Source organism: Lupinus angustifolius, chromosome LG13, assembly GCF_001865875.1.
Source record: "Lupinus angustifolius cultivar Tanjil chromosome LG13, LupAngTanjil_v1.0, whole genome shotgun sequence".
Lineage (NCBI taxonomy): Eukaryota > Viridiplantae > Streptophyta > Magnoliopsida > Fabales > Fabaceae > Lupinus > Lupinus angustifolius.
In genome coordinates this window covers 2290165-2304322 of record NC_032021.1, presented here as the reverse complement: position 1 = coordinate 2304322, position 14158 = coordinate 2290165, and the positions used below count along the sequence as shown (strand labels likewise).

Here is a 14158-nt window from a genome sequence, read left to right as displayed (position 1 = left end):
CAACTTTTCTTTTTTTATTGAAAAAAAACTTTTAAATAAAGGCTTTAAAATAGACACATGAGATCAAAGTATCAAACTCGAAAATGATCACAAAGTATCAAACTCTCCACTCGCGGTTGAACACACGAAATTAGTACAATCAGCAACCTGAGAAATACTGAAAAAACGCACATGTTCTTTTTTTTGTTGAGAATATGATTTTTTTTCTTCCACAAATCATCTTATATCAAGATAAAAGTATAACGTTCATAAAATATTACATTTATTATTAATATTTTTCTTATATATGGAGTGAAATTTTTTATAGGAAGACTTCATATAAGAATATACAATTTTATATGTGTGAATGTAAAAGATCTAACTCCAACGGAGCATAACTAATATTAGAGATATCCTCGATTTGTGTTGAGAGAATATTGCCTCAATTTCCGCCATAATCTCTAATTAGAATCTACTGACAAGATAAGGCATCTATCTCTCCATTCCATACATATAATTCCCTTCAACGTGAGTTTGTACTATTGTCTAATGATAAATAATATTAGATATAATCACTAAATTATTTAGTATTTATTTGTATTACTTTATTTGAATAGTTAATAATAATTAAATATAAATAACAGATTGTCTAATGATAATATATAAAAATAATATGTTATTGGTATCTACATATGTTTTTTCTATTATGATTGGATAGGCTTCAACATTTGAGCCATATTTAGTGTATTTATTCATGTGATAATAGATAAATTTATTTGGTTCAATTCAACGATCAGTATAATGGATGAGGTTACAAACTGTATTGATCTTGGAAATAATTGTTTCAATGCTTGAATTTTAAATATAGAATGATAAGGATTTAGAGATACCATGATTTAATTTGAAAAATTATAAGTTGTTTTTTTAATGTGAACATTAGAGTATTTTCTTACGAAAAAATATTTGTATTTGAGGAACCCTTTTGTCACGCACATGTAATTATCATATGAAGATTAATACAGAAAATGCTATAACTTGGTTTTTTGTCAAAAGACAGAACTTTAATTTATGCTTATTATCTTTACAAGCTTTTTTATATTGAAGTCATTGTCTATTCATATAATGCTTCCAAAATTACGCACATGCACTTAGATGCTCCTTGTTTGTTCATACATGTATCTGATTGTTTTTTTGTTTTCTAAAGGTATTCTCACACGTGAGACAATCTTGTCTAAGCCGGAAATATCCACATGTATGTGAGGATAACTTTCTCAGTGAATATTTTTTTCATCCACAAGATTTGAACTCGAAATCTTGCTTGAGAGGAATTAAACATAGACACCACTTGAACTAACGTATGATGATACAAATATATCTGATTTAATTTTATGCAACCAATTCTCAATTCAAGAGAAAGTGCTGTCATTTTCAAGCTCTGGTGACAATTTTCATTTTGAACTCAAAGTCTCAAACCAAATGTAGAAGAGTTCACATGTGCAATCACTTTATGTCTAATCATTTAGAAAAATCAAAAGCATGAAAGCAATTTCTTTGCATGAATGAAGGTATACGAATATGAAAATCCAAAGCTAAATAAGTGATTATAATAGCAAGCAAATCAAAACTTTATAAAATCATATCATTCTCACATTCATATTCTGAAGGATCCAACAATGAAGAACATCTTCATTCTTATCCCGGTTAATGAAGATACCCATTTGATCGATTTATCTTTTCATATAATAAAATAAACTATCAAAGCAACAATTAATGAAAGTTAACTCACCATTTTCCCATTTTCTCAACTCATATGTATGGATTTCCTTTTACCTAATTCGCTTGTTGCACCAAATTAAAGAGTCTCATGTGCCAGGATCCTGGTTCAAAATTAAAAAAACAAATAAAGAAAAGTCAAAAAATAAAAATAACATTGAGTGCTAATTATTTTTGGAAGCACAATATATACAACATCAAACATTGGGGTTATAATTTTCAATTATACCCTCAGCATTAGCGTATAATTTATTATAAGAAAAATAATCAGTGGAGTAATATTAATAAAATTAATGGAATAATAAAATTTAGGTATGAAAAATAAAAATGAATTTATTGAAATTAACTATATTAATATGTCCTAGAAGATACATAACAAGAAATGGAGGGAGTAAGACTTAGAAAGTGTCCATATATTCAAAGTAATATAAGACTTTAAGGGTTGTTAATTTGTGACTATCTCATCATCATTAAAAGACAATTTAAGTCAATTTATAGAGAGAGATCAAATAATATGTCATTTTTCATGGAAACCGAGTAATCTATTATTTTCATCGAAGAAATTTGCGAATTTTCTTGTGTCATCAACTTTCCCTTTCTAAAAAAAATCAACATTCCAATTATAAACGTTGACATTTCATATAAATAAAGGAGGTATGTGAATTTCATCATGAAAGCTGCATTTCGATGAGTAGCACATCTGACTCAAATGCCGGTCAATTTCATCCATAGAGAACAATTAATCATAGACATACATCACTACCTTCTTCTTCCACCCGAGAGCACATTTTATGTCCAAAAAATTGTATCATTTTATGTGTCACTTCATGTACTTTATTAAAAATATTATATAATAATTAAATGTTTTTCTGAATACTCATAATAGTATGAGTGATATATAAACTATAGATTTTTTTAGATAGAAACGGTGTTCTCTTCCACAATCAAGGATTTCTTTATTTGTATGGAGTATTTATTTTTTCTTTATTTGTCATTAAAAGTTTCAATTCTCTACTTTATTCTGGATAAATCAATAGTTCAAATTAAATTTATTGTGGTCTCTAAAACTTTCAATAAAAAATATCCATGCGAGAAATGAAACTAGAATTTATCATTGAAAATTACAGGATTATTATCATCCTATCAATATGCCTCATGCTAAACAAAAATCTATCGTGGAGGCATAAATGAGGTTCAGGGTCAGATCCACCTCCTTTAACAAAGTATGCCTCATGCTAAACAAAATCTCAAGCAATTATTTAATGAAAAAGCGTATCTATGTTTTTATACCATAATAACATTTAACAATGAAAAATTAAAATTCACCTTGGAGCAAGATTAAAACCATACTAGTTTTGCGAGCTTGCTTCAAAGATAAAATTGAGATTAGGGATAGGAAAAATAACAAAGGTTGAGCCACTGCATCCCATGGAGGAACCGGATCCACTGTCCCAAAAAAGTTCATGTCCCATGTCCCACACCAATCAATGTTTGCCAACAAGTCAAAAATAACACATCAATTTATATTTATTTTATTAAAATAATATGTTAATTCCATATGTCAATATATGAATGGAATGAGACAGGAATGAGGACACCAAGTTGGGACAGGTATCCCCATCCCCATGGAGATCTATTCAAGCGGGAGCAAAAAATTTGAGCCACATTATGACATAGCCCAGTTATCTCCATAGCCCAGTTTGTTAGGTGATCTATTTGGAAGCCCAAAACTTCACCAATAATATTCAGCAAGAAGAAACTCCTCCACTTGTGAGGGGTGAATATCAGCTATCCCACATTTACTGTCAAACTATGTGTCATAATCTTGTGATTGGTGAAAAAATTACTTAAAAATTAAATTTTAACTTAAATATTTTCACCCAACTAATTACGCGGTCATGACACATGGAATAACACTAAGTATAAAATAATAGATGTGCACTCACTTGTAAGTTATGAGAAGTTTGTTAGACCTTGGTCATAAGAAATGGGGATTGTCTCGGTGTTTCATATCAGTATTTGCAAAGAAATAAAAAATAATATTTTTATTTTATTTTACAAAAATAATTTATTAAATCTACATGTTAAATATAAGTGGTTAAAATAGAATTGAGGATCTTAAATTAAGATATGCTATTCCGATATGTTATAGGTAACAAAGACATGGATTGGAATGTGAGGTTGCAATAACTTTCATCATATCTTGAGTGAAGCGAATTTCAATGTGGATGGACAACTGCTCCATCATTTCGGGGATGAAATTCATTACATATGTTCTACAGCTCTAGCCTCTAAGCATTATTCATGATTTCATGTTTGATATTTTGCTTCTTTTCTTACCTACCCATGATTTCATGTTTATATACATGAAATTACATTTTTATTACTGAAAACAATGGAAAAAAGAACTCTCATCACATGTAATGAAGAGACTAATTACATGCTCTCTATCATGAGTTCTACATACAATAATAAATATTTTTTGGGCAGAAGATTAGTAAATGATTAAAGAAGTATCATAGATGAGTGAGGAAAGAAAATTAAGGAAGGAAAATGGGATAAATTAAAGGAGAGTACTGAAAAAGTACTTTTTTTGTTTTTTGTTTTTTTTGTTTCCCTCAAGTATCATCGCACTGGAGGCAATCCTGTCCGAGCCGGGAACATGCACAGGTATGTAGGGCTAACTCTCCCATCCACAAGACTCGAACCTGAGTTCTTGCTTAAAGGGAATCAAACATGTATCACTTGAAGCAACGCCCGTTGGTACTGAAAAAGGACTTAAAGCCTTAATCCACCCACTGATGAAAGACCCACTTCTTTAAACGCGTGATTAAGTATAAAACACTTGCACTGAATCCCCAGAGGATCGGATAAAGGCAATAAAGTCATCCATTGTGGTAAAGAAAATAGTTTTTAGAGTGACACAGTGTGTACTTTGTTCTGCATCCTCACGTGAACTTGTTAGAACCCACTTGCTTTTGTACTATACACAAGTAGCTTTTGTATATTTTGTGTTATAGAAAAAATATATATATTAAGAATCATTGGTTTGACAGACTCTTTTGATTTCTCTTGGTAAATATAAACTAAATAAGTGTCACAAACATGGAAGTGTTAGACTATATATATATATATATACACAAGTAGATATCCGTTTACACTCGATTTCAGCTATTCATTTTCATAAATCCAAATGATTAAATAAGTTGAATTTAAAAGTTATTTAAGATTTCTCATTTTCTCTCTCAGCATTTATTTCAGTCAACTATTTAGTCTGTTAGATTTAAGAAAATAGATGACTAAGACCGAATACAACCAATATAATTTAACTTGGATGTAAATAGATCTCTCATTTATATATTAAGTCGTATTATAACATAGGGAAAGGAACATAAAAGGGGAAGTTTGATGCATGAGCGAAGCATTTGAGTTTCTGACATTGACGATGAAGGGTATTTGTCAACTGCCAAGTGATACCTACACATCATCTACGCCTAAAAAGCCCCTTTAATTCCAACCAAAATATCAGAGCTAAGTAAGTTATACCTAATCAAATATTAGAAAAATGATGTATTCTTGTGTAAAAAAATGATTTAATTATCTTATACCACAAGAAAAATGATGTTATATTATTAATAATATATAGGTTTATAAGTGACACATATCATCGATGTGAATTTGTAGCTAATTGTATAAAATAATATATCTGTTATAAATATAAAATCTTGGGAGATTAATAACCCATTATAATATTTGAGGGTATAAGTAACAAACCAATTTCAACTTTGTTAGGCAACGAGCATGCTCTAAAATAATCATTTTGCTTTTCCACCCTTTTTCATTTACTTTTCTGTGTTTCTTTTCATTTGTTTGAAACTTGCTTAGTCCACCATATATCCCACCTATTACCTACTATTTGTCCTGTTTCATCAAGCAATCTTCAATTTGGGTCACAACATCCTTTTCTAATGCTCAAAGTTCAAATGGATAAATCTTTAATTCTCTCACCGTTATTAGAAAAATGGATGAAACCATAACCTCAAATTTACTTAATATTGATTCATGGTAAATTGTAGTCACACTCTTCCCCAATAATAAAAAGAGAATTGTTGTCTAAAACAATGTAAAAAGTAAAATAAAATTATCATTATATCATTCTATTTATACTTATAATAATATTTTTATCGCTAAAATAAGTGAAGGGGGAGATTAACCAAATAACCCTCTCTTATTTTCTCATAACATACAGTATAGGATCATGATCAGGTGATTTTGATTAGATCTTAAGTGTAAAGGAAATTGTGTTACAACATAGACCAGACTTAGTAAAACAGATCTTTGTCGTGTTTTAGGTTAGCACCCCTTATGCTGTTTTTAATACAATTTGCTTAACAAAAAAAAAAGTTCTGCATACCTTTGTGTATAGTATGATGATATTTTGAAAGTTGTTAAGTGAGAAAAATATGTAATATAATGTATGTAAAATTTGAAGTTCTAAAACCATATGAAAAAGCTATAACATTAAAAAAAATTATTTTTTATTTAACCTTCTTTTTTATACTTACAAGATCCTTACCCACTTTTATTGCTAAAATCATGAATCTCAAGTAACTTCATGATGAGATATCTATGCAAATGAGCCCGTTATTAGTTACATGCAATTATAATATTCTCATATGTGAACGAAAGTTTAAAGCTATTTGAATGAATTTGGGAGCTAATTAATAAGAACAAGAGGAAGAAGTTAGTAGATATTCATAAGTAAGGTGAAATGCAGCAACCAATGTGTGATTGATTTCTAACCATCCATATCCACTGGGCAGAAAACAAGAGGAAAAAACTAAACTACTCACTGCATCCAAAACATGAAAATTGCTAATACAAACTAACTTGGCCGACCAAATTGTAGAACAGACCCCACAGTGAAACAATGATGTGCCAATAATACAAGGTGGGTTGCATTCCCTAAACTTTTCTTAATTCCACAACTAGTGGGAGTAATCATATCACACCAAAGATTATCACATTTTCTTATTGAACAATTGGAAAAAAAACTAACAAGTAGAGCAAAATTACTATATAAAAAACTAAAATTTTGAAGTTAGAGATTAGAGATTAGTCACATATCTAGCAAAAAGACATTTAGTTATTAGTGAAAGGTTAGATTTTTTATAGCTACACTTACAATCATACATTTTGAGAAGAGATTAATTCATTAGAGCGTATATAATAGAAAATAACATTTCAATGTTATTTGTATCATACATATTATTTTATAATTTATTATAACTTTTTATTAAATAAAACAATATATTTTTCTCGCAACATCTACATTTTTTCTCACAACATCTATATTTTTTCTCACAACATCTATCTCTCCTCACTTTCTATTGGCAAAAAATAATCAATTTAAGAACAAAAATCAGAAAATAAAGATGACATAATGTAAAACATAGTAAGCATAATTTTATTTCGTCAAGAACTAGCACTCTGATGGCTCTTAACCATCCATGGGGATATCATTGGTTAAATAAAAAAAAAGTATTAGTCCCATTGATTTATCTTCCAAGGTATCACTAGTAATTTCCAGTGGAACGTAATCTATTTTTCCTCTTTTTTCCTACCTCATCAGAAAGATCTTTCAGTTAGTCCCATTGATTTAGCTTCAGCTACTACAGAAAAAGCCATTCCTCCCAACTAATTAGCTCTACTCTATAAATAACCATCAAGCTCATAAAACCATCATATCAACATATATACTTAGCACCATGAAAGGAATGAACCTGTTATGTCCTTCCACTACTTCTACAGCCATAGCCTATAGTATGTACCATCGTTCTAAAACCACTAAAAACTACGACCATGATCGAAGGAAAACCCAACCTCATGTTCCTTCTTCATCTGAATTACCCATCAATCCTAAACCTTACTTCGAGAAGCATAGAAAGAGTTCATCAGATAAGCATGATAAGACTGAGTTACGTAGAAAAAGCACTGGTGAAGTCAATGACCTATATACTCGTGATCTCAGTAGTGTAGGTTCATCCAAAAGATATCTCCTTTGTGATACTGATACCACTTTCGTAGATTCGGTATCTGAGTCTGATAAAATCTCAGCAATGGGTCCTTCTCACGATGATGCCAAGTCCTTGGTGAACAGAAATAATTATCATGCTCTTAGGTCTTGTTCAAGTCGCTCCAAAGACCAGGTATTTTATTTTTTTATAAATTGTTTTCAGATTTTGTTTGTTGAGTTTCTCAAAAGAATATATAGAAGATTTGTTATTACTTCATTGGGTAACCGAACACTACAAAGATGGTGAATTGGTGATAATGATTTCTCTTCTAAAACCTTATACAGGTTGTAGTTTTGAGAGTGTCATTGAACTGCCAGGCCTGTGAAGGAAAAGTTAGAAAACATATTTCAAAAATGGAAGGTGTGTTTTTTTTTGCAATCAATTTGCGACCATTAATAAGTTAATCTTGCTAAACAATTTTGTTTCATATGGTAGCTTATAAGCTTTTACTGTATAAGCTAATTCTTTCAAACATAACCTTAATATGCCTAGCTATGTCAAGTTTTATACATTTTAAGCATGATTTGTTTGAACATTTTATAGTTTCTTTCTTCATTAATTAAGTGCAACTGAATTTATATCTAATGCAATAGAACATTTGGGTAATTCAATGTATAGGAGTGACATCATTCAGCATAGAAAGGGAAACAAAGAAAGTGACAATCATTGGAGACGTGACACCATTAGGTGTCCTGGCTAGTGTGTCTAAGGTGAAGAATGCACAACTATGGCCATCTCCAACATTCTCATCCTCATCAGTACCATTATTATCATCTCCATGGTCAACATGATGACCAGTTTAAGATGAAAAATTCCCTGCATGTATTCTCCCATTACTTTCTCTTTCACTCTCTTGATCAATTGTTGTTGTTTGATACACCTGTGTGTTTGTTTGATGACTAATCAACCTTAATGTTTTGTCTTTTGTACAATTATTTATTAGATGGGCGTAAAGAATGTAACCGAAAAAAAAAATGAACGTACTGAGTAATGAAGTATATGTTTTCTTCTCAATCACAATTTCTGTCTTATATTCTTTCTGTCTCTAGATTTCACATTTTTAATAAGAATAAAGACAAAAAATTTCTGACTTAAAAATTATTCTTAAGAGATAAGAATCTCAAAACATAAACAATGATATTATTTTAATAAGAATGAGATAAAAATGAATTGTTGGGATACCTTAATCTCCAATTCTAATATTGCTATCTGCAACTCTTTCTTTTGAATTATTTATCATGCTTATGATATAGAACATATACGTTAGAAATTTAAGAAATTAAAGATAACTCAAATGCATGAGTCACGAGATATGAGAAGGACTTATTATCAACACTACCCTTAAGTTGAGTATCTGAAATACCATCATGGGCCACTTTCTCTTCCTAAGCATGAGATCAGAAGCTAGTATTCCATGTCATGCTTAAATATGCAGTAATTCCATGATTGCGGAGACAAAGTAATGCATGCCGGACAGTGTTAACAGGCAGCACTCAAGGCCACCTGGTTTGGGATGCATTATTTTCACTCTCTCATAACACTTTTCATTCCAATTCCTTATTTTCTTCTTTTCATATATATCAAGTCTACCATATATATCTAAATCATTACACAAGCATAACTGCGTGAAGCATGTATTATTAGAGAATTGAAAACTACATCTTCAATGGAACACCTCCTGTAGTGGACAAGTAGAGATATCTCACAAGTCTACATGTTATAAATGAGAACTTACACGTACGAGGAAAGTCTAACCTAGAAGAGACAAGTCTATTAATTATATGAGAGAGTCTCATAACTTAAATACCACATTAAGTTTATTATGCTACTGACTTTCTCCATGTGTTTAAGTCCTAAGAGGGACCTAGTGATCTAGCTGTATTTTTTATGTTGAGATTCAAAGGACATAAAGAGAGTACAAAATCAAAGCAAAAACAGTTAGGTAGTGTGGATTGTTAGATGGTCAAATTCATGCATAACATTCTTTCTTTCTATTTTCTTCTTTGAAAAGTACAATAATATGTGACATAGTCAAATTCATCACACGAAATACAAATACTTAGTATTATTTGTAACTAGAAACAACAAAGTGCATGATCAATTTAATAAGAAAAGCTAATAAGAAAGATAAGCATTGAGTTGCAGAAGAGTTTCGAGTCCATTATTATTATTTTGTTGCTGGCCAGTAACGGGAAAAGTCTTAATAATAGCATACCCTTCAGCATTCACATACTTTCCAGTTCCTCCAATGATGGCAAGTTGTGATTCCGAAACTTGAGTTCTATGCACACCAAAGAAGCTGATACTATCAACGTAACCATTCTCCTCAAACATAGCAGTGAAAGAAATTACCTGGCTAGTTCCATCAACTGCACTTGCTATGTAAAACCCTTGTGCTTTCCCCACCAACCCTGACCCTAATTCATGCCCTTCTGTTAGTTCATCATCAAACACTGTCATTGTTCCAAACATCAACTCCTCCGACGTTGTTCCTTCAGGAATCTGATTCATATTCCCCATAGAAAAACCATTCCCACCGTTGTTCCCATTGTTTCTGAACACGTTCCCCGTGTTACCACTGAGTCCTGTGAGGAAAGGGAGATTGTTGTTGTTGAGGATTCCATCGTTGTTGTTGTTCTGAGGAACACCGTTGTTGAAAGGAATATTTGCACCATTAGGTTTAGCAAATGCAACTTGAGCATTGAGAGCTGGATTTGTTACAACTCCAGTCACTGCTCTTGCTGTGGGGTTTGAACCACCCAAAATGTCATGCATGAAAAAGGAGAGTGTGTAGTGGTCATGGTCATTGTTGGTGAATGCAGTGGGGGCAGTGGCTATAAGTGGAGGAACATTGGATGAAATAGGAGATTCTGCAGAATCAGGTTCTTGTGGTTCTGTGGTGGGTGTTTCTTGTTCAACAAGGATTGGAGTTGAAGTAGTGAAAGTGGTTGCAAAAAATATAAATGCTATATAGAATATAGCATTCAAGGACGTAGAAAGAGATTGAAGGTGTGCCATTATTGGAGTATTTGATTGTTTGTTGTTGTGCTTTGATGAGATGATAATGGCTCTTATGAGAACAGGTATAAATAGTAGGAGTTCCAACATTCGATTACAGAATAAAATGATGGAGTTGATGAGATATTGAAGCTAAGGGAGTAGTTGATGAATGAAACTGAGCTCATTTTCAATTACCAAAGTGATAGTTGTAGTTGTTAGAACTAAACAACATGTTTTGTAAAGTAAGCTTTTAAATAATCTTTGTCACTACAAGTTTGACGCCCTCAAATAAAAGATGGTTTGATATATGATTACAAAAAAGTGATAAATTTGGCAAGAATGATGAATTGATCTATTGATTACAAAAAAGTGATTAGTTTTGCAAGTTTCATTTTCCTTAATAGGCTTACTTGAACACTTGATAGAAGAGTCGTGGTTATCAACGAAATCACCATAGATAGATGACCACAAGTGTTATTTAGTAGATGTTATATATGGGTTCAAGGAAGTGTCACGACCGACTAAATTTATGCAAGTTACGGCCAGAAGTCGAACAAATAAGATCCAACTGCCAAATTATGTCTAGAAAGAAGGCTTAGCAAGAGAAAAGGCAAGAATGATAAGACAAGGCTTACTCATAAAGTTATATAAACAAAAACCTTGGCTACAGGATTGTCATGTGTATCAACAACAACATAGATTTCCATTACAAGATTGTCACATCACTTGAACAATATATACCCTTGCTACAAAGCTGAATACACCATCCAAACTCTATGTCATGTAGTGAGGATAGACTTAATATACAACTATGGCAGGTGAGACATGTAACAAAATGACTCAACCGAGATAAAACATTATATCAAGAATTTGGATTATCTCTATTATTGGAGAGTCAATTATCATATTAAGATTGTGACATATGATAAAAATAAAAATCTAATGATATTAATTTTAATGAAATAAATTATACAAACTTATTTCCCCTTATAATCGAGTACCTAGATGAATTTGACTCATATATCAACCTTAGTATATAGGTATCAAGAGCAACCAACATGGATAAAATAGTCTGTACTTGTCTTGGATAGATATAGCTAGACAAGACAATCTATAATTTGTACTAAGTTAAAAAAATTTCATTATTATTAATCTAACATTATATCAAATGCACAATTATTATTTTTATCAATAATTAAAATTGTATGGAATAATTAAGAAGAAAAAATATTTAAAATAATTTTTCTAGACAGAGTATGAATATTATAAAAAGAAATGCATAACCAGAAAATATTTAGGAAGCAAGATTTTATACTAGTGCACCATCAATCTTAGAACGAGTGTTAGGATTCGATTCTTCCCGCATGAATGAACTTCCAAAGAGCTAAATCGATTAATCGAAAACCAGCACGAGCAATTCCATTCCTCCGTCATGGTAATAATAAACCTCCCCCTCGTAAACAACCTCAAATTCAACACCACAAAACTTCAAAGCTTCGCATTCGTATTCCTTTCATCACCGAAATCAAAGAGACCCAAAACCCAGAACAAGCCCTATCACTCTTTAACCATTACGAACAACAAGGTTTTACACACCATTACCCTTCCTATGCCGCTTTAATCTACAAGTTCGCTCGTTCTAGAAACTTCCAAGCCGTTGAAACCATTCTCAATCATATTCAACACACGGGCATGCATTGCAGAGAGACCATTTTCATTGCTCTGTTTCAGCATTATGGTAAATTGTTACTTCACGAAAATGCCGTTGAACTCTTTCACAGAATGCCTCACTTCAATTGTGTCCGTACACTGCAGTCTTTAAATACGCTTCTTAATGTTCTGGTTGATAATGATCGGTTTGATGAAGCCAGTGATTCTTTTAAGCGTTGTTATGAGATGGGTTTTCGTCCAAACACGGTTACTTTCAATATAATGATTAAGGGGTGGTTGGGGAAAGATCAGTGGGAAAAAGCTTGTGAGGTGTTTGATGAAATGCTTCAGAAGAAAGTGCAGCCGAGTGTTGTGACTTATAATAGTCTTATCGGGTTTTTATGTAGAAGGGGTGATTTGGACAAGGCAATGTCATTGCTCGAGGACATGAACAGGAAAAAGAAATATGCGAATGAAGTAACTTATACGTTGTTGATGGAAGGCTTGTGTTCTTTGGAGAAGTATGAGGAAGCTAAGAAGCTATTGTTTGATATGGCATATCGAGGGTGTAAACCTAAGCTGATCAATTTTTCTGTTTTGATGAATGATTTGGGAAAGAGAGGAAAGATCGAGGAGGCAAATTCTTTACTCCAAGAGATGAAGAAAAGGCGGCTTAAGCTGGATGTTGTGACATATAATATATTGATAAACTATCTTTGCAAGGAAGGTAAGACAGAGGAGGCTTATAAAGTATTGCTTGAAATGCAGATCAGTGGCTGTGAGCCAAATGCTGCAACATACAGGATGATGGTTGATGGTTTATGTCGGATTGGGGATTTTGAGGTCGGTCTGAATATTTTGAATGCAATGCTAGCCAGTGGACATTTTCCACGTTCTGAAACGTTTAATCATTTGGTTGTTGGCCTTCTGAACTCCGGGAATATTAGTGGTTCTTGCTTTGTTTTAGAAGAGATGGAGAAGAGGAAGGTAGCATTTGATTTGGAGAGCTGGGGATCTGTTGTAAAGTATGCTTGTAGTGAGGAGAATGATGCAAGTGGGCTTATGGACAAACTTACATCCATTCATCAAATGTAATAGGCAAGGGAACCATTGTTAAGATCCTTTGGGTGAATTTTCGTGTCTGTTACAGGATATCACTTTGAGTTGCCTTTGTTCTAGTTCTAATCCCATGTGACATTGAGATAGTGTCTTTCCCTGACACATAAGTTCCAAGGTAGCACTCTAAAGTTTCATTTCAATGCGACAAATTGTTTTCAGTGAAGATGAGTATATTTGCTGTAAAGACAAATGTAGAGACTTGGGAGTCTGTAGTTGCGCATGTTTGTATCGGTGATCTAAACTTTATCCCAACCTTTCAGTTGAGCTCATGAATGTTTTGATGAAAATTGTAAGATGGGGTTCAACACTTTTGGTTTTGAATTCTATGCCTGCATTTTGGTTGGAAGAATGGTGAGAGGCCTTAATAAACATATATACCATAGCATCTATGTATCATCTTCTTTTAAAGTTGATATTTTTATGGAAATGTTATCTACTCCATAAACGAGGATAGTTGCTGTTGTAATGCAGTTTTGGTGTATTTATTTCAGCATTATAACCGAACCGGACCTATTTTCCTCAACTCTGCCTTAAACTTCACCATTATGCAAGGATCCCCC

At 32.2% G+C, this 14158-nt stretch overlaps 3 protein-coding genes across 3 annotated transcripts; 2 read left to right on the top strand and 1 right to left on the bottom strand.

Annotated features, from left to right (window-relative positions):
• Positions 7393–8792, top strand: LOC109363369 (protein SODIUM POTASSIUM ROOT DEFECTIVE 2). Its single transcript, XM_019609616.1, has 3 exons — positions 7393–7961; positions 8114–8189; positions 8448–8792. The coding sequence occupies exons 1-3, from the start codon at positions 7521–7523 to the stop codon at positions 8618–8620; spliced, it is 690 nt and encodes a 229-aa protein (XP_019465161.1). The 5' UTR covers positions 7393–7520; the 3' UTR covers positions 8621–8792.
• On the bottom strand, positions 9798–10947 carry LOC109363397 (dirigent protein 25-like). Its single transcript, XM_019609647.1, has one exon. The coding sequence runs from the start codon at positions 10935–10937 to the stop codon at positions 9945–9947; it is 993 nt and encodes a 330-aa protein (XP_019465192.1). The 5' UTR covers positions 10938–10947; the 3' UTR covers positions 9798–9944.
• Positions 12135–14114, top strand: LOC109363290 (pentatricopeptide repeat-containing protein At1g07740, mitochondrial). The gene has a single exon (XM_019609504.1). It carries the CDS (start codon positions 12198–12200, stop codon positions 13572–13574), a length of 1377 nt encoding a protein of 458 aa, XP_019465049.1. The 5' UTR covers positions 12135–12197; the 3' UTR covers positions 13575–14114.